This window comes from Hirsutella rhossiliensis, assembly GCF_020360975.1.
Source record: "Hirsutella rhossiliensis strain HR02 chromosome Unknown scaffold00003, whole genome shotgun sequence".
NCBI classification, from domain to species: Eukaryota; Fungi; Ascomycota; class Sordariomycetes; order Hypocreales; family Ophiocordycipitaceae; genus Hirsutella; species Hirsutella rhossiliensis.
Window position 1 is genome coordinate 683,540 of NW_025408669.1, and position 25,159 is coordinate 708,698.

General features: G+C 38.1%; 2 protein-coding genes across 2 annotated transcripts; both read left to right on the forward strand.

The window, feature by feature from the left end:
- Positions 1-13,702: 13,702 nt before the first annotated feature.
- On the forward strand, positions 13,703-14,167 carry HRG_02790 (uncharacterized protein; the record flags this gene model as incomplete). The annotated part of the gene is made up of 1 exon (XM_044861261.1): positions 13,703-14,167. The coding sequence occupies one exon, from the start codon at positions 13,703-13,705 to the stop codon at positions 14,165-14,167; it is 465 nt and encodes a 154-aa protein (XP_044722287.1).
- A 3,555-nt stretch (positions 14,168-17,722) lies between these two features.
- HRG_02791 (integrase core domain-containing protein) lies at positions 17,723-18,931 on the forward strand (the record flags this gene model as incomplete). The annotated part of the gene is made up of 1 exon (XM_044861262.1): positions 17,723-18,931. The coding sequence occupies one exon, from the start codon at positions 17,723-17,725 to the stop codon at positions 18,929-18,931; it is 1,209 nt and encodes a 402-aa protein (XP_044722288.1).
- Between the last annotated feature and the right edge of the window lie 6,228 nt (positions 18,932-25,159).

Below are 25,159 nucleotides of genomic sequence, written 5' to 3' on the forward strand. Positions count from 1 at the left end.
AAAAGCGCTAGCTAAAGATAAAGGGTACTAAGATAGTCTATTAGGGCCTTCGTTCCTTAGATAACCTTAACGAGGCTAAGCGCTAAGAATCTAAAGCGGTAGTCGATGTTTAGTTTATAGGTAGATTTAATATAATTAATTAGAATGCTATTAGTTCGTTAGGCGATTTTACAATGCCTAGGGGGGATTTTACTAGTAGAACTATCGAAGTAGAGAACCGTAGTAGGTTAAGTGCTTAAATAGTTCCTAGGTATTTTCTTCTAGTCTATATCCCTTTTACTTAATAAGGTATTCTTATTACTAACCTTATTTTCTTATATTTAGTATTTATTCGGCTTTATATTCTTAATTATCGTTAACTTCGATTTTATCCTATAGTTTAGCGTCTCGTAGTACTAGTTTTAATAACGAGATATAAAATATTAGGTATATCCTTATTATTATTAGTAGCGAAAGTTTATAGTTAACTTTTAAAATAGTTTTCTTAACCTTAAACGGTCTAAGTTTCTTAAAATCTAATTTATTACTTAGTCGTTTTATTTTAATATTTCGTCGTATAAGGTAGACTATATCTCCTTCTTAAAAGATTAGTCCTTATAATCTTTTCCGATTATAATAAGTAGATATTCGTTCTCTAATAAATTAAAGTTCTTATTATATTTCTTTATATAATTTTCGTAGCTAATCTACTTATAGTATCGCTCGTTCCGTTTATAGTCCTTATTAAGTAACCTTAAATACTTCTAGGTTATATCTATAACTAGTATATACTAGTAAGAGCTTAGTTATTTCTATAACTAAGCTATTATAAGCTAGTTACGCTATTAATAGCTATTTAACTTAATCGTTTTATTCGTAGCTAATATAGTATCGTAAATATTATTTAAGCGTTTAGTTAAGTCGTTCCGTTTATCTATCTATTTATAGGTAATAAGCTATACTAAGCTTATATTTCGTCCCTAATTATACTATAAGAGCTTGCTAAAACTTAGCTATAAACGTGCTTCCTCTATTAAAGATAATCTCGTTTAGTAGTCTATAATTACTAATAATAGTTTATAGGAATATATATACTAGCTCTTCTATATTACTTACTTCTTTATATAGTAAGAAGTACCCGTACTTCGTTAGTCTATCGGTAATAATAAATATACTATTATACTTAATATTAGTTATAGGTTCTTTCGACGGTAATAGCTTTATAATATAGTTAAAAGCTATTAAATCCTATAGTTTCTCTAGTACTAGTAGCGGTTATAATTCTCTATATAGTTTATATTATTTAGCTTTACTTTATATATAAAGTTTATATTCTTTAATAACTTATCGTACTACTTCCTTAAGCTATAGAAAGTTATATTATCGTTTAATCTATTTTATTATTCTTTAGATTCCTTAGTATCTATATATTAAATATTTATATATATCTTATATAACTTTATCTCGTAATTCTAATAGTATCTAGATTTTATTTTTATATATTAAAACTTCTAAATATTCTATATCGTATCCGTTTAATACTTTATGTTTTTTTATCTATTTTAGGATCTTTTAGTATATCGAGTTATCGGGTTATACTTTAAATATTATATTTAGCTATCGTTGCTAGTAGTTCCCGTTTTCGTTGATTTCTAGGAGCTATCCTTTTGCTATAGGTGCCCTTATATTATAGTTACTTCGTCGACTAAGGGCATTAGCTCGACCGTTTTCTATTCTTTTTCTATAGATTATTTCGTAGTTAAATTCTAATAAGTATTCGGCCTATTAGATCTATCGTCCGTTTAACTATTATATTATTATAAAGTATAAGATGTTTTTATAATCTATATAAACCTTAACTTTATACTTACTTCTAAGAAGGTAGTATCGAAATTCCTTAAAAGCTTAAATAATTATAAGGAATTCTTTATTATAGATAGGGTAATTAAGTTCTATACTATATAGCTTCTTTAAATAGAATATAATCGGTCGTAGTCTTCCTTTATTATCTTTTTATCCGATTTATACTCCTAGAGTAAAGTTTAATATATCGGTTTCGAGTTCGATTTATTATTCTAGATCGAAGGTAGTTAAGACTAGTTCTTATATAATCGTAGTTTTAATATATTCGAAAGCTTTATTAGCTTTATTATCCTATATAAATTCTTTTTCCTTCTTTATTAAGTTATATAGTAGTACTATAATCTTTCTAAAATCTTTAATAAATCGTCGGTAGTAATTTATAAATCCTAGGAAACTTTATATATCCTTAACGTTCTTTAGCGTTAGCTATTCTTTAACTAAGTTAATCTTATCTTATTATATTTATATCTCTCTTAGTAAGATTATATATCTAAGGAAGTCTACTTCCTATATATAGAACTTACTTTTCTTTAGTTTAACTAGTAACTTCGTATTCTAAAGTACGCGGAGTACCTTATAGACGTATTCCTTATATTCTTCTAGGGTATCTAAGAAGATTAGGATATTATCTAGGTATACTACTATAAAGATATCTAAGTATTTACATAGGATATTATTAATTATCTATTAGAAGGTAGCTAATATATTTATAAGTCTAAATAGTATTACTAGATATTCGAATAGTCCGAATTTCGCTCTAAAGGCTATTATCTATTTATATCCTTTTTTTATATATATTAAGTTATAGGCGCCTTTAAGGTCGAGGGCTATAAACTATTTTTTACTATATAGTTAATCTCGTAGTTCCGATATAAGCGGTAATAGTATTCGGTCCTTTATTATAATATCGTTTAAGCGTCTATAGTCGATAACTAGTCGTAGCTTACTATTTTTCTTTAAAATAAATATAACTAGGTAGCCTACTTTAGATATTAACGTTTATATATATCCCTTTTATAAATTCTCGTCGAGGTAGTCGCGTAGCGTTTATAGTTGCTTTTCGTTTAAGTTATAGATCTTATAGAACGTCGGCGTTATTCTATCCTTAAGATAAATTTCGTAGTCCTATTAGCTATATTTAGGTAACCCTATCTTAAGTTCTTTCTTAAAGAGTTTATTATATTTCCGGTATTCCTAAGGGATATTCTTTATTTTATCTTATAAGCTTTATTCTTTCTTTTAAGAGCTAGTTTCTCTTAACTTAAGCTCTTTATTAATTTATTTAAGGTCTTTCCTTAAAGTAGTAATAACTCTTTAGATCTTTATATTATATCCTTTATTCTATTTATATCGGATGCTAGGTTATATAGCTATATTAGTTAGTATATAGGTCTTATTAGTCGATTTTATTATATCCGCTAGTTCGGTTACTATTTTCGTTTATATCGCTAAAGCCTATAATAATTTACTTAAACGGTTATCCCTTTTATCCTATTTAGTAGCTAAATTATCGTAAAATTTTACTTTCTCCTAAATCTACTAGTCCTAGAAACTTATATCTTTATTCTAATATAGCTAGCTAGTTCTCTAGTTAATTAGTAGGTTACTCTCCTATAGCTATAGAAGTCCTAATATAAGGTTATGTTCTTTAATATCTATAATATCGAAGTTAACTTATTCGTCGTAACCCTAGATATTAATATCGAGGTAATTAATCTCTATATTAATAATTCCGTTATTATAGTTAAAGGCCTCTCCTTTAATATTTATAAGTTTATATAGATCTTTCCTATATCTTTATATAAGTTAGTAACGATTAACGACTCTAGGTAAAATGTAATTACCTATCGCGCCGTAGTCTAAAAGTATACGCGCGTAATATCCCGCGATTTAGATATCTAATACTACTTAGTTACTATAGCTTACCGTTGCTATATATAGGGTCCTTAGATCTTATTATATCGTGCTAGTCTATAGCCCTTTTATAGATAGCATACCTTATTTTTTACCTAGTCCTTATTTATTTTATTTAGGTATTCTTCTTTAATTTATTATTAATATCGTTTCTTTATATTTTTATCGCGTAGTATTATATTAAGGCTTAAGAGACTAATTTCTTATAGCTAATTAAAGATTTCTTATTTCTTAACGCTATATCGTTTATATTATACTACTTTATAGTTAATTACGTACTACGCTTTATAATTCTATTCGTTTTCGTACTAAAGGTTAAGTTTTTATTTAGCGTCTTTCTATTTTTTATATAGTATTTCTATATCGATTCTTCCTTAGTTAAATACGGCTTATAGCCTTTATATATATTACTAATAATCTTTTAGTATACCGTTATATTATTTATACTATACTTATGCTTTTTTATATTTATAAACTCTATAGTTTAGGTATATATATTCGTTATAATCTTCTTTATTATATTTAACTCGTTATATAAGCCTTTAGAAGATTAATAGTTCGGATACTTTAAAGCGAGTAGCGTTATACTATTCCTCTATTTTAGCGTATTTATAGATTTTATATATCTCTAAAAGATATCTTATTAATAAACCGTAATTATCGCGGTATTTAAGTAGCGTGCTATAATCGGGTTCTAATAATATAACTTAGTCGTTTAGGTAGCGTTAATCGATTTTCTAGTAGTTTAGTTCTATACTTAGGTAGGGTTTCGAAAGTACTTATCCCTTAAACCTAACTAAGAAGGCGTTATATCGCGTCTTTATCTAGAAGTATATTATATAATCTAGGTAGATATATAATATCTATAAAATATACTTATGGTGCTTATAAGTAAGTAGTATTTATAGATTATCTTTAAATTCTCCTCGTAGTTACTATTCTTATTATAGAGCTATAAAGGTATCGACTATAGCGATAGCTATAGTATAGTCTCCTTCGCGTAGTACCGGTTAATATTAAATTAATATAGCTTATTAGTTTTCTATAAGAATTTAAGGCGTTTATTAGGTTTTAATTTTAAGTATTTCTTTAAATTCTTTAAAGTATAAAGCGTGTTCTCTAATTATAGTATTCTCCCTTAATAGCGAGGGTAGTAGTATAAGTTCGTTCTCGTCTTCCGTTTCTCTAAGTATTTCTTATTCTTTAAAGCTTATATCGTTAATACTTCGTTATTCCTCCTTAGGTTATTATCTAAGTTTTATAAGTATAAGGGCTATATTTATATCTTCTTTATTATATTATTTATAGACTACCTATCGTTATTATCGATTTTTATTTTATATATCTTCCTAGAATCGTTTACCGTTCTTCTTAATCTAGTCTTAAGAGACTCCTTTAGGATAGGGGTATTTTAGTTCTACGAATTTAACTTATTTTTATATTTTAAGATCCCTTCGTTATATTATTATAAGGGTTTTCTTTAATAGCTTTAGGAACTATCTAGTACCGTTTTTATCGCTTAAGTATACTATATATTTATTATCGTAGTATATAGTTTAACTAAGGAGTTTATACTTTAGTTCCTATTTATTAGTAGCGTTTAGGTATTTCTTACCTTCTAGGGCTAGTGCCTAGTAGGTTTTCTTCTCCTTACGAGGTTATCTATATTCTTTAGAGTAATATCTAGGTTTCCTATAGTTAAAACACTTTCCTTTACTTTTTTATATTATATCTAGATCTATCCTACCTAGGTTAGTTATATAGGTATAGGTAATAGGAGTTTCGCGCTTCTTTTTATAGTTAGCGCGTCGGTTAAAGTTATTCTTATAAGAAGGGTTTTAGTTTCCTCTTCCTTATTTCTTTTCTTAGCGTCGCGTATACTATCTATCGTCGATTTATACTACTATAGTAATATAGTCTAAGAGGTTATTAGGTCGATTTTCCTTATAAAGCTCGTCCTTAACTTCTTCTTTAAGCCTATCGTAGAATCGTAATATAAGGGGTTTATCGTCCTAATTAAGCTTTAAGGTAACTTAACGGAACTTCGTAGTATAATCCGATACTAAGATCCTTTATCGGAGTTCTTAAAGTTTCTATTTAGCTTCTCGTTCCTCGTTAGTTATTCTAAATACCTTTATAATAGCTTCTTTAAATCCTTAGAAACTAGCAAAGACTTTATCTACCTCGTTATCTCGTCGCGCTAGTTAGTTATCGAGAAAGTCCCTTACGATAGGTCTAAACTAAGTAAGTGCCGTTCTAGATAAATAATTTCTTATATAGAGTACCTTTTCGACTAGGTCTAAGAGTTTAGTAGGGTAAAACTAATAGTAGGCCTTAAGTTAGGTAAGAAAGTCTCGAAGTATACTATAAGTACCGTCGAATAGTCCTAGCTATTTTAGTTTAACTACTTCTCTAAGGTCCCTAACTTATCCGTTACCTCCTCCGTTCTTAAGTAACTATACCTTATATCGAAGGGTAATAATCTCGCGCATTATATCCTAAGGCGATATAGTAGCTCTAGAGTTAGTTAATCTAGCTTACTATATAGGCATATTAATAGTTACGATATTACTTAGAGTAACGCGGTATTATACTAAATAAGAGCTTTTAACGTATAACGACCGGTATTATTCCTAAGGGATAAACCTATCGAGGGGTTTATATTAGTAGATATAATAGGGCGTGGTCTAAGCAATAATAAGTATATTACGTTAGTAATAAGTTAGAGGTCGTAGACCGTAGACTATAACTAGGTAATTAGAATTAGAGATAGAATCGTAATAAAGATCTATATTAAAAGCTAGAGAGCTATCTATCTAAAGGAGTAAAAGTAGGTAGCTATATATACCTATAGAGACTATCCTTAGATCACGGTCTTAGCCGTGATCCCCTTTATAGCTTACTATAGCTTACTTATAAGCTATACTCCTAAGTAGTGATCTATCTATATAAGGCTTACTTAGCTTACGTATGCTCTAGGTAAGCTAAGCCTAAGTAACTTCTCGTCCCGACTATTATTCCGAGCCGCCTTATTATATAAACGTAGCTAGCTCTCCTACGGCCCGCTAACTATAGTTATAATACTAATAGCCCGAGAAGAAGCTAATAGGGAAGAAAGGTAGATATCGCGGCTACTAACTCGCCCTAGGACTTTAAAATTACTAGGCGCTTAGTTAATTACCTTAAGGCTAAAGACTTTAGTAACGCTTATAGCGCGCCTTATTACTCCTTAGAAACGAAGTATAGTAATAGCTTCTCTAGCTATAGTCCTTATAAGGTTTATACCGGGCTTTAAACCCTCCTAGGTTAAAGGAGTTAAAAACCTAGGAATATATTAAAACTACTATTAGGATATTAACGACTATAATTCTATATATTTATATAAGACTACTAGCAACGCGATAACGACTAGTCTATAAGACTCTATAGCTTATTTAATCTAGCTATACCTAAAGCTATAGACTAGTAAAGATACTAACTACTTTATTTTCTTAACGCCCTTAGGAATAATAAGCGCGAATACTTAGGAGTATATACGAGAGATAGTAGATAATTATCTAAAGAAGGAAGTACGCGAGTAAGGATAGGAAAGAGCTAAATAAGTAGCTTATAGGTAAAGAAAGGAATAAATAACGTAAAGGGAAAGGATTATAGTAAAGGAGAAAAGTTCTATTAATAGTTTATTTACTTACTTACGTACTTAGGAAGAGAGCCTTACCTATTATTATCGCGCCCTTTCTATTAATATCTTAGGTCGGAAAGTCGCTAAGGAGGAGTTTAATAAGTAAGATTATACCCCTATAAATATTAGCCCGTTAAAGGGATAAGACCCTTAGTACTCCCCTTTTAACTTACTTCTAAGTATACTTAAAGGCGTTATAAAGACCTTAATTATTTAATCAAGTATCTTCCTTAATTATAGTTAATTCGAATTTTATTTTTCCCCTTTAAAGTAAAGACCGCTAGTTATATAACTTTAGTAGAGATAAAGAGGTATAGAGTAAAGAAATCTCTAAGACTTATATTTATAACCTAAGGCCCTTAGAGCTATATATAGGACCGATAATTAAATAATTATATAGTTAATTGCTTTACTAATCCTTAGCTATATACTACGCGTGCTTTAGGTATATACCCTTATCCCTATTAAAATATCTAGTTTCTTTACTAAACTAAGAGCTTAGTAGCTAGTAAAAGACGCTTATATACTAGCCTATAAGGGCGTTATTATCTTTATCTTCGTAGATAATATTATTATAATATATCTTAAAGGGTAAAAATAAGATTAAGAAGAGCTATATAAGGCTATTATAAAGAAATATACCGTTATATATATAAGAGAGCTATACTAGTTCCTTAGTATTAAGATTATTAAGGATAGGGACCTTAAGAAGATATAGCTCTTATAAGCTTCTTATATCTTTAAGACTATAAAGAAATATTATATCCTTAATAATAATATCCTTTATAAGCTAAGATCCTACTAATAATAAATAAGCTCGTCCTTTATATAAAGTAAGCCTTAAAGGAAGAGATATATAAATATATCTCTTTAACTAAGTCGCTTATTTATCTAGTAATCTATACTAAGCTAGATATTATATTTATAGCTAGAAAGCTAGCTTAATATAATTATAACCCTAAGCCGCGCTATAAGTATAAAGTATATAAGTACCTAGCTTACCTTTATTATATAAGAGATCGCTATATTTACTTTATAGTAATAAACCTAATAAGGCGGCTAATATATATATCTAACTCTTTATACGCCGATAACTTAAAGACTAAGAAGTCCTTATTTTATAAAGATATATATTCCTATTCCTTAGTAGGCTAATTAACTAGAAAGCTATTAAGTATAATAAATAATATTATTTCTAAGGGATAAACCTATTAAGGGGTTTATATTAGTAGATATAATAGGGCGTAGTCTAAGTAATAATAAGTATATTACGTTAATAATAAGTCGGACGTTATAGACTATAGGCTATAACTAGGTAATTAAGTAATTAGAATTAAAGATAAGATCGTAATAGAGATCGTAATAATTATATTAAAAGCTATCGAGCTATCTATTTAAAGGAGTAAAATTAAGTAGCTATATATACCTATAAAGACTATTCTTAGATTATAGGCCTAGCTATAATCCCTAACGTTAGATTATATAAAGTATAGTAATCTTATTAATCTTAGATTACTTAGATCTCTACGATCCCCTTAATCCTATATCTATTAAATAGTTATACTAACTATTTATCTATTAGACTATATTACGTATTTAACGCGGTCGACTATTAGCGGCCTAGTAGCCGTTATTATAATATAATATCTCCCTTCCTTTTAGTCTTATTTATAAGACCTACTATAGCTACCTTAGCCGCCGTATATAAATATACCCTTATTACGTTATATATAAGTATATCGTTCTTTATTTCTTTATCCTTTTAAGATATACTACTAATAGTATATTTCGTTATATACTAAAAAATCGTTCTTAAAAAGCCTTTAAGCGCGCTACTCTTACTAAATATATTAACTTAAGTAAAGATCCTACTAATATACTATATACTTAATACTTTAAGGTAAAGAAGATAAATTATTAAATAGCTAAAAACTCTTCGCGCTATAATAATTATATTACTAGTAGTCGTCCCTATTATAATAGTATTTTAGTAGCCTCTTCTTATAAGTATATTTTAATTCTTTCTATATATAGTAGCTAATATATTTCTTTTAATAACTAAATTATTAGCGGAGTAGTATAGGCTATATTCTAAAGAGGAGGAAGCTAGGGAAGCCTTATTAGAGCTTTAAGTATAGCTTATAAACCGTTAGTTATAAATATCTATCGCTATTAATCGTTTAGCTTATATCTAGAAGATTTAAAATCGTATAAAGGAAAAGAGTTCTAAGTTATTTCGGTATAGTATCTAGGAAGTAAATACTAAGGATAGCGTTTTACCTACGTTTAATATATATAAGTATTAAGTAGTAAATAACTTATAATTATTAGGCGTTCTTAATAAAGCGAATTAGTCCTTATTTAGTATTAATAAGGAGTTTATAGATCTTAGTCCTTTAATCCCTCCTAAACCTTTTAGTAAAATTATCGAAGTAAAGAGCTATAATAGGTTAAGTGCTTAAGTAGTTCCTAGGTATTTTCCTTTAGTCTATATCCTTTTTACTTAATAAGGTATTCTTATTACTAACCTTATTTTCTTATATTTAGTATTTATTTTACTTTATATTCTTAATCGTTATTAACTTTAATTTTTTCCTATAGTTTAGCGTTTTATAGCGCTAGGTTTAATAATAAGATATAAAATATTAAGTATATCTAGATTATTATTAGTAGCGAAAGTTTATAGTTAACTTTAAAAATAGTTTTCTTAACCTTAAATAGTTTAAGTTTCTTAAAATCTAATTTATTACTTAGTTATTTTATTTTAATATTTTATTATATAAGGTAGACTATATCTCCCTCTTAAAAGATTAGTCCTTATAATCTTTTCCGATTATAGTAAGTAGATATTTATACTCTAATAAATTAAAGTTCTTATTATATTTCTTTATATAATTTTTATAGCTAATCTACTTATAGTCTCGCTCGTTCTACTTATAGTTCTTATTAAGTAACCTTAAATACTTCTAGGTTATATCTATAATTAGCGTATACTAATAAGAGCTTAGTTATTTCTATAACTAAGCTACTATAAGCTAGTTACGCTATTAATAGCTATTTAACTTAATCGTTTTATTTATAGCTAATATAGTATTATAAATATTATTTAAACGTTTAGTTAAGTCGTTTTATTTATCTATTTATTTATAAGTAATAAGCTATACTAAGCTTATATTTCGTCCTTAATTATACTATAAGAGCTTATTAAAACTTAGCTATAAATATACTTCCTTTATTAAAGATAATCTTATTTAATAGTCTATAATTACTAATAATTATTTATAGGAATATATATCCTAGCTCTTTTATATTACTTACTTCTTTATATAGTAAAAGGTATCTATACTTTATTAGTTTATCGGTAATAATAAATATACTATTATACTAACGTTAGTTATAAGTTCTTTTAATAGTAATAGCTTTATAATATAGTTAAAAGCTATTAAATCTTATAGTTTTTCTAGTACTAGTAATAGTTATAATTCTTTATATAGTTTATATCTTTTAGCTTTACTTTATATATAAAGTTTATATTCTTTAATAACTTATTATACTACTTCTTTAAGCTATAAGAAGTTATATTATCGTTTAATTTATTATATTATTCTTTAGATTCCTTAATATCTATATATTAAATATTTATATATATCTTATATAATTTTATATTATAATTCTAGTAGTATCTAGATTTTATTTTTATATATTAAAACTTCTAAATATCTTATATTATATCTATTTAATACTTTATATTCTTTTATTTATTTTAGGATCTTTTAGTATATTAAGTTATTAGGTTATACTTTAAATATTATATTTAGCTATCGTTACTAATAGTTCCTATTTTTAATAATTTCTAGGAGCTATCCTTTTACTATAAGTACCCCTATATTATAGTTACTTTATCGACTAAAGGTATTAGCTTAACTATTTTCTATTCTTATTTTATAGATTATTTTATAGTTAAATTTTAATAAGTATTCGGCCTATTAGATCTATTATCTATTTAACTATTATATTATTATAAAGTATAAGATATTTTTATAATCTATATAATATCGCGAAGCGTAGCTTAATTTCGTAGTTCTCTAAGATATACCTTAGCACGAGGGACTAAGGAAGCTAAAAACACCCGGTATAGAAGAAGGAAGAAGGAGCTAAAAAGAGGTATAGAAAGGAGGGTAGGGGTATAAGGGGAAGTAGAAGTAGCGATAGCTTCCTATAGAGGTAGCGAGAGATAAGACGGATATACCGGCAACGGCTAGAAAGGAGGGGAAAAACCAGTAAAAAGCTTAGTAGTCGAAAGGATATTAGTAGCTTCTTTAAGCAGGATCTTCTTTATTAATTAAGATGCTAAATAGATATAAAGAGGGGCGTTAGATAGAGGAAAGAAGGATAATTAAGGTAATATAATAATTACTCCCCTACCGTAATTGCTGCTCCTATAAGAATTAAATATCTCTGCCCTACCTATCCGACCCCTTACTTCTACTTTTACCTTTATATATTTTATATATACTTCTCGTATCTCTCTTTACGAGATATAAACCTTAACTTTATACTTACTTCTAAGAAGGTAGTATCGAAATTCCTTAAAAGCTTAAATAATTATAAGGAATTCTTTATTATAGATAAGGTAATTAAGTTCTACGCTATATAGCTTCTTTAAATAGAATATAATCGGTTATAGTCTTCCTTTATTATCTTTTTATTTAATTTATACTCTTAAAGTAAAGTCTAATATATTAGTTTTAAGTTCTATTTATTATTCTAGATTAAAGGTAGTTAAGACTAGTTCTTATATAATTATAGTCTTAATATATTCGAAAGCTTCGTTAGCTTTATTATCCTATATAAATCCTTTTTCCTTCTTTATTGAGTTATATAGTAGTACTATAATCTTTCTAAAATCTTTAATAAATCGTTAGTAGTAATTCGTAAATCCTAGGAAACTTTATATATCCTTAACGTTCTTTAGTATTAGCTATTCTTTAACTAAGTTAATCTTATTTTATTATATTTATATCTCTCTTAGTAAGATTATATATTTAAGGAAGTTTACTTCTTATATATAGAACTTACCTTTCTTTAGTTTAACTAGTAACTTTATATTTTAAAGTACGTAGAGTACTTTATAGATATATTCCTTATTCTTCTAAGGTATCTAAGAAGATTAAGATATTATCTAAGTATACTACTATAAAGATATCTAAGTATTCGTATAGGATATTATTAATTATCTATTAAAATATAGCTAGTATATTTATAAGTCTAAATAGTATAACTAGATATTTAAATAGTCTAAATTTTATTTTAAAAGCTATTATCTATTTATATTCCTTTTTTATATATATTAAGTTATAGGCGCCTTTAAGGTTAAGGGCTATAAACTATTTTTTACTATATAGTTAATCTTATAGTTCTAATATAAGTAGTAATAGTATTCGGTCTTTTATTATAATATCGTTTAAGCGTTTATAGTTAATAACTAGTTATAGCTTACTATTTTTCTTTAAAATAAATATAACTAGGTAGCCTACTTTAAATATTAATGTTTATATATATCCCTTTTATAGATTCTTATTAAGGTAGTTATATAGTATTTATAGTTACTTTTCGTTTAAGTTATAGATCTTATAAAACGTTAGCGTTATTCTATCCTTAAGATAAATTTCGTAGTCCTATTAGCTATATTTAGGTAACCCTATCTTAAGTTCTTCCTTAAAGAGTTTATTATATTTCCGGTATTTATAGGGGATATTCTTTATTTTATTTTATAGGCTTTATTCTTTCTTTTAAGAGCTAGTTTCTCTTAACTTAAGCTCTTTATTAATTTATTTAAGGTCTTTCCTTAAAGTAGTAATAACTCTTTAAATCTTTATATTTGTAAGGGGCTACGCCCCGATGTGTAGATCTGGCATGGCCAGACTAGTCACGTGCGAGCGCCACGGACACGACTCCTAAAGGGAGCGATGTAGACACGTCTCCCCTTTACACTCTTTGTAGCTCAATTTACATCAATTACGCCCAGCACCTGTGCCAACAGTGCTGACCCTGTAACATATTGAGCTACCAGTTAACAAAAGACAGGACAGACAGAAGGACAGACAGCAGGACAGACAGCAGGACAGACAGCAGGACAGACAGCAGGACAGTCAGCAGGACAGTCAGCAGGACAGACAGCAAGACAGGCGATAGGCTAAACGACGAGACGGACGATCGATCGGACGACGAGACGGACGAACAAGATGGAGGACAATAGTAGTTATGCAGGGCACCGCGACCGGCGGCGCAACGAGCCGATGGAGGAAGGAGCAAGAGCTCTTGCAGATCTTATCTGGGATCGCGGGAGACGAAGAACTGCGGAAGATGTTCACCGGGCTAGGCCTAGCAGCGCCACCGTTGACACCCAGCCCGGGGGTGCTCAGTACCCCGGCGATCTTACCCGTCGAACCGAGGCCGGAAGCAGCCCAGGAAATGGACCGTGGCAAGAAGCGCAAGCCGATGACTTGGCCGAAGTGGAACGGTCAACCCGAGTCCTTCCACTTCTACCTCGACCGTCTGGTATTTAAGTACAATACCGACGAAGAGGAGGGCCTAAACGGCAATAACAACGTCGTGTGGTACGAGATCCTGCAGACCTTGCCGGATCAGATGATGAGGAGAGTCGAGGGTTTTGGGCAAGAGAGCGCGAAGGGCAACCCAGACCCCGGAAATTCTTCTCGCACCTAGCCCAGACGTTCGGCAGCGTGCAGCAGACAGAGAGGGCGCAGGACAGGCTGCGCACCTCATTCAACGAGACAGCCAAGAGTTTGGGAAGTTCCTCCTGAATTCGAGGAAACATTGACCAAAGCGGGCGGCGCGAGCTGATAATGCTTCCAAGCTCGCATGGCTACGGAACTCGATCTCTCCTGCTCTCCGTGAGCAACTAGTCCCGGTTATCATGCCGAAGGACTACAACGAGTACATCCAACGTCTACACCCGATTGCTTGGGCGTTCGAGCACACCGCGAAGTTTAAGGCGTTGCAGAGGAAGCAGGGCTCCCGCGGGCAACGTGACCAAGGGCAGGCATCAGGCATCGGCAACATCCAGGTCGCCGGTAACGACAACACCCCGGCACCGTCAGCAACGTTACCCGCCGAGCAGAACGCACGTGACGCACGCGACCATGACGGCGACGTAATAATGACGGTTACACGCACTCAGGGCAGGGTCAGAGAGGACGGGCGAACGGCCGGGGTCAAGTGGAACGAGCAAGACGGTTCGCTTCCAGCCTAGGTCAGGACGGAAGCAACGGGCGAGGTGGGTATCCGAGGACGAACGGAATAAACGCCGTGACGAGGGTCGTTGTCTCCGCTGCGGCGACAACACCCATTTCATTGCCGCTTGCCCCTACTCGCCAGGACAGGACCCTAGCCGGTCGAGGGATGTAAAAGTCCGCACCGCTAGGATCATGCCCTTGCTGGAAGATGATGGTAACGACTCTAGTGAGGAAGAGTCAGGACTTAGCGAGACCCCATCCTCTCGGAAATGCGTAGCCTCGAAACAAAGACGGGTCTCGAGGCCAAAGAACGGAGCAGTGGCAAAAGAGAAGTTCTCAGGAAAAATGGAAGTTGGTCCTACAATAATTCGAAGCATTATCAATAGGACCAATCTCTTCTCCTCACTCGTAGACGAGGGATGCCAGTGCTACGCCGCGGTTGACGAAGAAGTCGTCGAAAAGTTGGAAGTTCCTATAGTGGAAATAGCACCGCGAGCTATTACAGGAGCATCAGGGGCAATGGAAGGAGCAACGATTAGGGGCCTCGTATGGCTATCAATGGAGGTCAACGGCCACATACAGACGATCTGTGCCTACGTGGTGCCCCGATTGGAATTCCCCCTAATCCTAGGAAAACCCTGGTTATGCCACACAAAGTCGTACTCAGTGCCCCACGAGAAACGACTATGGCATGAACCTACACAGACTGGGTAGATCACCTCGGGAAGGAGAATATTCTGCGAAAGCCAAGGAGTTCGAAGAAGCAAAGCACGTACTAGCCAGTACCTTTGTGGGTTACTTTGAAAGGATCCGCAAGCAGGAAGGAAGAGAGGCAGCTGCCACGGCGATTTTCGCTATCAGCATGAAGGATATCGAAAGGGCGTTATCACCAAAGAAACCCATGTCAGAAGCAGAGCTACGCCGAACGATACCCCAGCGGTTCCACGATTTACTGCCTCTATTTATGAAGAAGGAAGCTGATAAGCTGAATCCTCATAAGCCAGGCATAGACCACGAAATCAGAATCAAGGAGGACCCGAATGGCCAGCAGTTACCACTACCGTATGGAGCACTATACGGTATGTCACGAGAGGAACTCCTGGTTCTTAAGAAGACTCTACGAGACCTAGTGGATAAAGGATTTATCCGTGCAAGCAGTTCAGAAGCAGCAGCTCCAGTCCTGTTTGTGAGGAAACCAGGTGGCGGGCTGCGATTCTGTTGTGACTACAGAGCGTTGAACGCAATCACTAAGTCGGACCGTTACCCTTCCTCTAATAGGGACACACTTCGCAACCTAAAAGATGCGAAGTGGTTCACTAAGGTCGACGTGGTACAAGCGTTCCATAAAGTACGGGTTGCAGAAGGAGACGAGTGGAAGACAGCGTTCCGCACCCGGTACGGTCTCTTCGAATGGATGGTTACCCCGTTCGGGCTAAGTGGCGCGCCAGCAACCTTCCAGCGGTATATTAACGGTATCCTACGAGACTACCTCGACGAGTTCGCCTCTGCTTATATGGACGATATACTTATCTATTCGAGCGGGAGCAGAGAAGACCATTTCCGGAAGGTACGGTTAGTTTTAGAACGCCTCGCCGAGCATGGACTACACCTAGACCCGGAGAAATGCGAATTTGGAGTCAAGCGGATTAAGTACCTAGGATTCATTATTCACGCAGGAATTGGCATTCAGGCAGATCCCGACAGGATACGAGCAATAGTCGAGTGGGCAGTCCCGTTACCCAGAAGGGGTGCGCAGTTTTCTAGGATTCGTTAACTACTACCGGATATTTATACCGCAAGCCTCGGAAATAACTGCACCCCTAACAGCACTAACAGGAAAGGGGACTAAGTTCAAGTGGACGGACGAGCACGATATGGCGTTCCAGACACTAAAGACGCTATTTACGAACGCCCTATTCTTACTCAATGGGATTTCGAGAGGCCAACCTTCGTAGAAGCAGACTGTAGCGGCTGGGCGCTTGGGGCACACTTACGCAGGAAGTCGACGGACAACGCAAGCCAGTAGCGTTCCACTCGCAGAAGCTATCACCGGCTGAGCGCAACTACCCAATCCATGATAAGGAAATGCTCGCTATTATTCGTTGTCTCGAACAATGGTCAGCCGAGCTACGAAGCTGTGATAACTTCGTTATCCTTACCGACCATAAGAACCTCGAGTATTTCATGACGCGCCAACAGCTCTCGGAAAGGCAGGCACGTTGGGCTGAATATCTCTCGCGTTTTAACTTCCAGCTCCAGTACCGTCCGGGACGGAAGCAGTGGTGCCAGACGCGCTCTCGCCGCGAACAGGACCGACCAAACGAAGCGGATCACGAAGCACGAGATATGCAGCTTATTCCAGAAGCAGCCCTACGTACCTACGTCGGAGTAACGTCGACTCAAGCGGGAGAAGGCGAAGAAGAACACACGGTTTTCCACGACCCAGAGCTACAACAATTATGGCAGCAAACGGCAAACCAGGATCCAGTCTTTACAAGCGTTTATAACGCGGTACGAAACGGATCTCGGTCCCTCGACCCCAAGCTTAAGCTGAAGGTACAAGTCGCCGAGTGCTTTATTGATCCTCGGGGGCACCTACGACTACGTGGCCGCTTATGGGTGCCAGGCGCACCGATCACGACAGAAGCAGCAGCCAAGGCAGCACCGCTAGAGCAGGAGTCGCTAAACGAATTACGGGCTCCTTAATCCAGAAGGTTCATGACTCCCATGTAGTAGGCCACCCGGGACGGGAAGGGACGATAGAAGCCGTATCCAGGGACTTCTACTGGCCGCTAATGCAACAGCATATCCGACGTTTCTTGCGTAACTGCGATGTCTGCGGCCGTACGAAGATATGGCGCGAGCATAAAAGGGTCTACTTAGACCGCTACCCGTACCGGACCGCTTCTTCCGCCAGATACAGATGGACTTTATTACGGACCTCCCCCTTGCGAACGGTAACCGCTGCCTCTGGGTTATCAAGGACCGGCTAAGTAAGGAAGTTATACTCGAACCGATGCCAACGATGGAAGCGGAAGCATGTGCAGAGCGTTTTCTATGGTGCTTCGCCCGCTACCACTGGTGGCCCGACGCTATAACGAGCGATAGGGGCTCGAATTGGGTAGGCCGCTTTTGGAGGCACATGTGCAAGTTACTGGGGATCGACCAGCAGCTAAGCACGGCGTACCACCCCCAAACCGACGGAGGCCCTGAGAGGATGAACCAAGAAGTACAGGCATACCTCCGCGCCGTGATTAACCAGAACCAGAACGACTGGGATAAGTGGGTTCCCGCGGCTCAGATGGCGTTAAACGGTCGGGTCAATACCTCTATAGGATGTCCCCATTCTTCGCTATACACGGCTATGAGCCGAAGTCACCAGTTCCTCGTTACGGAAGCATATGCGGAAGAGTATCCTCAGCATTCGCCAGAAACCAGGGCAAAGAAATTTGTTACCAAACTACAACAGATTACGGACCTCTGCCAAGCATCAATGGCGACAGCTACGCAGCAACAAGAACGCTTCGCTAACAGACGACGGAACGCGGCAGAACGCTTCGAAGTAGGCGATAAGGTTTGGCTTGACTTACGGAACTACGCGTCAGAGCGACCTAAGAAGAAGTTCGACTGGCTGCACGCTAAGTATACGATAAGCAAGGTACTCGACCCGTACACGGTTGAACTAGCAGCCCTCCCGAGGGCTGCTATAATAGGTTCCACGTCGACCAACTCCGGAGAGCGGGGACGGACCCAATGCCTGGTCAGCAACGCACAGACGCTCAACCCCATCTATCCAAGTAGACGGGAGGCTCACCAAGTAGTAGAGGAAATACTATGCGCTAGGTGGAAGAGAACCGGCCGCGGCCGTAGGCGGGAAGTCCTTGTACGCTGGCAAGGTTGGCAAGACCCGACCTGGACCTCTTTAGACAATATGCAACAGACAGCGGCCTTGGATAAGTACGAACAGAGATACGGCCCGGCTCTCGAAAACGATGGACCATACCAGCACCGACGAGTGGCAACGGAAGCACAGCCGGCCCAAATCCAGGGGCAAGTCGAAGGAATACAACCACAGCTGCAGATACAGGGCAAGAGAATACGCGGACCACTACGGGCTAGGACTAATGGCGACGCCCCGTCGATAGTAACGGCACCAGACCCTATAGACGACGGCCCTACGATCGTTGTAGAGGACCAGGAACAGGAAAAGGGCACCAGCGCCAGAGAGGAGTAGGGGCTAATGTGAGGCTACGCCCCGATGTGTAGATCTGGCATGGCCAGACTAGTCACGTGCGAGCGCCACGGACACGACTCCTAAAGGGAGCGATGTAGACACGTCTCCCCTTTACACTCTTTGTAGCTCAATTTACATCAATTACGCCCAGCACCTGTGCCAACAGTGCTGACCCCGTAACAATATTATATCCTTTATTTTATTTATATTAGATACTAGGTTATATAGCCGTATTAGTTAGTACGTAGGTCTTATTAATCGATTTTATTATATTTACTAGTTCGGTTACTATTTTTATTTATATTGCTAAAGCCTATAATAGTTTACTTAAATAGTTATCCCTTTTATCTTATTTAATAGCTAAATTATTATAAAATTTTACTTTCTTTTAAATCTACTAGTCTTAGAAACTTACGTCTTCGTTTTAATATAGCTAGCTAGATTTCTAGCTAATTAGTAGGTTGCTCTCCTATAGCTATAAAAGCCCTAATATAAGGTTATATTCTTTAATATTTATAATATTAAAGTTAACTTATTCGTTATTCTCGCGAAGAGAGATGCGAGAAGTGTATAAAAATGCACGAAGGTGAAATTAGGAGTAAGAGGTCGGACAGGCAGGGCAGAGAGATTTGATTCTTGCGGGAGCAGCAATTGCGGTAGGGGAGTGATTGTTGTATTGCCTTGATTGTCCTTCTTTCCTCTATCCAACGCCCCTCTTTATACCCTTCTAGCATCTCAATTGACAAAGAAGATCCTGCTTAAAGAAGCCACTAATGTCCCTTTAACTACCGAGCTTTTTGCCGGTTTTTCCCCTCCTTTCCAGCCGTTGCCGGCACATCCGTCTTATCTCTCGCCACCTCCATAGGAAGCCATCGCCACTTCTGCTTCCCCTCATACCCCACCTCTCTGCACCTCCTTTCAGCTCCTTCCTTAAAACCTGTTTTTCAGCTTCCTAGGTCCCTCGTGCCAAGGGATATCTCCGAGAACTGCGAAATCAGGCCACGCTTCGCGACACACCCCCTTAGCTATGGCCTGCCCCTAAGGGCATAGCTGGAAAGTCCTATAAGAAAGGGGGAAAAACCCAATCAAAATAGGGGGCCCTCTAAAGGGAAAAACCTCTTCCTTTTCTTCGGCTATAGACGTCACCTTCTCGTACGGGCCATTAGCTCCTCTCGTAGACTCTCAAGGCGGGCCTCTAAGGACAGCTTCTCTCGAACGTCTTCTAGCCCAATTTGCTGTAAGAAGACAGCTAGCTTCTGCTTCGGCAGGGGCTTCGTAAGACCGTCGGCTTTCATCGATGCCGTTAGAACCTAACGGACGGAAATAAGTCCCCTTTAGACCTCTTGGCGTAACCAATGCTGGTGGATATCGATATGCCGTAGCCGGGTCGACAGCTTGCTATTTTCCTCCGTAAGAATTCGTATAGTCTGCGTGTTATCGCATTCTATAGCTAACGGGGACGGAATTTGCAGTCGTAACGATATTAGTAGCCGGCTAAGGAAAATCGCTTCTTTTAACGCTTCTAAAAGAGCTAGTAGCTCTGCCTCCGTACTAGAAGTCGTAACGGTAGCCTGCTTCGAAGCTCTCCAAGCAATGGTTCCTCCAAAAAGGGACATGATATACCCCTGTGAGCTCTTTCTGTCTAAGGAATTGTCCGCAAAGGACGAATCGCTCGAACAGAGGAAGATTTCGGCAGCTAATTTCTTCCTTTCCTGCCCTCCTAGGCGCAGACCATATGATCTCGTTGAATAGAGATAAAGGATTGCTCTGTCTGCCGCTTCTTGATGCCTAGGGCTAGGATTCTGGTTGTGCCTAGCTAGCCGGGAGACCGTAAAAGAGATATCCGGTCTAGTAGAAATAGCTGAAAAAAGCAGGGAGCCCACCTTCTGTTAATATTGGTGTTTCTCTTGCTCCCTGGCTTAAAAGGACGGATTAGGTAAAAGCTCTTCGTCTAACATAGGCGTAGAGGGAAGCTTCTTATCGAGGGAATTAGGGAGGAATTTATAAGCGACCTTATTAATATAGGCGTCCTAGGTAAGCTAGATAGTCCGTTGGGACCTATTCCGAAGGATTCGTATCCCTAGGAACCACTTTAGCTCCCCTAGCCGGGTTATCTTATACCTTTGTTGCAGGCCACGTATAGCCTCCCTTGCAGCAGCTTCTTCCTCTTTTAGGTATGCCTAGATAATATCATCGACGTAGAAGAAGACTATGAATTTACCCTTCTGCATTATACACGGTTCCTATGGGACTTTCTTAAAGCCTAGGGCTTCGAGGGAACCTGTTAAATGCTGTTGCCAAAGAAGGGGTGATCTTCGTAGTCCGTATAGAGCTTTCCTAAGCCGTAGAACCTTTCCTGGCTGTTGGAAGCCTGGTGGAAGGCGCATATAGACAACTTCTTCTTCTTCCTCGAGTGGACAGTTAATAAAGGCGTTGACTGCATCCATCTGTTCGAGCTCGAGGTCGAATTCTGCTGCTATAGCTATAAGGGTCCGAAAAGACATCCCTGCTAGGGTGGTTGCCCTAGTAGGTAGATCCCCTTTTTCCTGCTGGTTCCCGCAGACAACTAGCCGGGCCTTGCACTTTTAAAGGAAGCCGTGTTTATTAGTCTTATAGATAAAGACCCACTTGCAGCCAAGGACCTGTTTTCCTCTTGCTTTTTCCTTAAGGACCTCTTCGAAAGACCCTATCTCTTCGTGTAAGGCTAGGTGGTCTTTCTGGGCCTGGAAAAACTAGTCTCTAAAAGGGTGTCTTTCTAGCTGCTTCTAGTTTGCTAGTGGGTCCGGGAGGTCTCTTTTATGTACCTTCCTTGCTGATACTGGCTTGAAAAGCCGGCCTGCTATAAACGCTCCGTAGGAACCGTCTTCTATTGGCGTTGGGTAGAAGTCGGAAAAACGATCGAAATAGGGGAGAAACTGGTCTTCTTTCGTATCGGGCCCTATACCTTCCTTTGCTTCTCGAAGTAGGGATAAAAAGGCAGCCGGATAATCCTTCGAGAGAGGTGCCTTTCCCACCCCCTTAGGGGTCGAGACGGGAAGACTAACTAAAAAAGCTGCTTCTAGATCTTCTTCTTGCGTAGGAGGAGGCGTAGGTAGGTAGGCGTATTCTAGCTCTACCGCTTTCCTATAGTCTCCTTCTTCGTCTTAATCATCTGATCTAGCAGCTTCCTCTTCTTCTTTTTCCTCGAAGTCGGCGTTATCCTCTACTACTTCGACGTCGGTTTCTTCTTCCGTTTCCTCGTCTAGGGCCTCTTCTTAAGACTATTAGGAAGGGGGAATTTAGATCTTCTAAATTAGCTAACGTTGTAAGAGTAAGAGGGGCTATTGATCCCTCTTTCCGTCGAAGAAGCTAGATTCGTCGAAAATCACATCCCTAGTCGAAATAACCTTCCGTAGAAGAGGAATCTAGATCCGGAAGATATTCGTAGAATTATACCCAACGAGGTAACCAACAAAGGCTCTAGGATCAAGCTTTCTTTTCTTCTTCCTTTTTAGCTATGCATCGGAAGTTATTGCGTATACCTTGCAGCCGTAGGCACGAAGGTAGGCTAGCGAGGCCCTCTTCTTCGTAAAGAGCTTAAGGGGGGATTTCCAATCTATTCCTTAGGTCTTAAAAAGGGTCTCTAGGTCCCTATAGTCCCTTGGTCCCCTAGGGTCCCTTAGGGTCCGGTTCCGAAGGTAATAGGCGGTCTCAACGATTTCCCTCCAAAGGTCGTGTGGAAGCCTTGCAGTAAGTCTCATCGTACGGGCCCTTTCTATCACAGCACCCCCTGATCTTTCTGCCCCTCCGTTCTAGGCCTAGGTATTCGGTGCTAACGGTAGGGGTAAAATACCCCTTTTTCGAAGCTAATTTAAGATATCCTTCGTAAATAGCTCTCCGTTAGACCATATCTTCTTTACCTCGTAGCCAAAGTAGGATTTCATCCAGTTAACGAAGTCCCGGAGGGCAGACCAGTTATGCTTGCTTAGGTAGGTCCGTAAGAAATAGGGGAAAACCATCCCTAAAAAGGCGTCTATGAAAAACATCACCCTAACGAAGCTTTCCTAATCCCTAGAGACGTCGGTCTAGTCGACCCAAATTTCCTTACACGGCTGGTCCGGCCGTATTGGGGTCCGTCTGGAAATTCGTCTCCTGGTCTTCCCTTGGCCGCAGTATTCGTATTCGACGGTCTTTGGTCCCCTTATTCGTACGCCCTGTTGTTGTCCTAGCTTATATAAAGCTAAGGGGCCTAGGTGACCTAGTCGTGCGTGCCAAAGAATGCCGTCTCCTTAGGCTGCTGGAAGAGGGTCCTTTATAGTAGACCTATTCCTCCTAGTAGGGAAAGCTATCTTCTCGAGAGGTTCCTTCCTAGGGATAGGTCGGAATTCGAGAACAAATTGACCGAATTTTTCCTCGATAAGCCCGATGGTCTGATTCTTCTAGACTAGCCTCGTAGGCTTAGACGTCGTATCCTAGAAGATTCCTTCCTCTCGAAGAAGGCGGAAGGAAATCAGGCTCGTTGAAAATCGAGGGCAAAAAGCTACCCTTTTTCGTCGAAGAATTCGTATAGACCCGTTAGGTAATTTCATCGTGAAATTTACCCTTCTATACCCTTCTATCCGTACGGTTAATTCCCCGGCAATAAGGTATTCCCTCCGTGCCTTCTTAAAGGACCGGAATCGTGAGAGTGTATTGCAGATATCGAGGGAAGCACCAGAGTCGAGGATAGCTGATTTTCGTAGGGATAGTCGGAGGTCTAACGGGTGGTCTTGCTAATCCGTGGGAAGACGAATGCCGGATTTGCTATACCAACGATTTTTCCTCGAATTTGCGGCTCGAATAAGGGCAGCGGCGTTAGTTGCTATTTCTTAGCAACCCGAATCTCGTCTATCTTCTTCTGCAACGAGGGGTCCTCCTTAAGAGACTGTTGTACTGTTTCTCGTAGCCTCTTTAAAGGGTTGATTCCTTCGGGTCGGTTTTCCTCGAAGACCTGCCAGCAGTCCTCTAGCCGATAGGGCTTTTTGCACGCTTGGCAGGTAGGTCGATTCCTCCTCGTACGTTGTTTCTTCGAGGAATCCTCGTCCCGGTCCGGAAGGTCTGCTTGAAAACCCCCCCTTTTTACCCCTTATTGCTGATTTTGACGAAGAGGTTCGATTTCGACCAGTTCCCTGATTTTTCGACTAACGGACTGAAAGGTCCATTGGGGGACTAGTCGGGCCGGTCTGACTGACGGGACCGGGGCCGGGCCCGGAGCAAAATGCGTAGCCGGGGCCGGGGCCGCAGCTGCAGTTGACGACGGCGTTGAGGCTCTCGAGGGAGGAGGAGCCGAAGGAGCAACAACCGCAGCAGCAGCAGCGGGAGCCGCAGCAACAGGGGCTGCAGCAGCTGCAGGGGCAGCAGGTCGAGCCTTCTAGGTCGAGTGCTGGCCACGAAGGAATAAGACTGCTTACTGTTGTACTCTAGTAGCCTCTTCGTCTAGTTCCCTGCTAGCTTCTCGAAAGATAGTCGAGTAACCGTTACTAATAGGCTTTATTAGCAGAGATATATCCCGTAGCTACTAGCCGGAAAGAGCTTCTATAAGGAAGTATTGGTTAGCTTCCTCGAGGATTTCTTCCTACTTAGCTAGCCACGAAGAAGCTAGCAGGTTCCTAGCAGAAAAGGCTCCTAGGTGTGCCGTATAGGTCTTCCTAATACGGTCAGTTATATAGCCCCTCGAGGGAGCTGTCGAGGTCTCGAGCTTTAAAAGCCACTGCCTAGGAGTCTCTTCCTCTCGAAGAGTAATTAGCTTTGCGGCACTAACGGATTCCGTTATCGCCGTGCGTGCAGCAGTTAGTAGCTTCGTTTCGTAGAGGTATTCCTTTCGGTGACTCTCGTAGTCGCCTAAGGCAGCAGAAAAAGCTCTCTATTGTGCAGAGGTTAGCTCGGAGAAGAGGGTAGCTCCCTCTGCAAAGTCCGTCGCCCTAGGACGAAGAGGGGGCTCGAGAGGGTCCTGCTTATCAGAGAAGACCAAATTGTGGATGGTTTTGTCCACACGAGCCCGTAGCTCCTTTACCTACTTATCCCAATCTTAGGGCTCTGCAAGAATCGTCCTACGGACCGTAGGGGTAGCAGAGTCGTTTTTCGATATCGTTGCGGAAGAGGGGGGGCAGAAAAGTCGGTTAAAAATCGGCTTTTCTAGTAAGAGGGGTAAAAGGATGCAAGAAGGTGCCTTTTGCAGCAGCCGGAAGGTATAGGAATTCTATTCCTCCC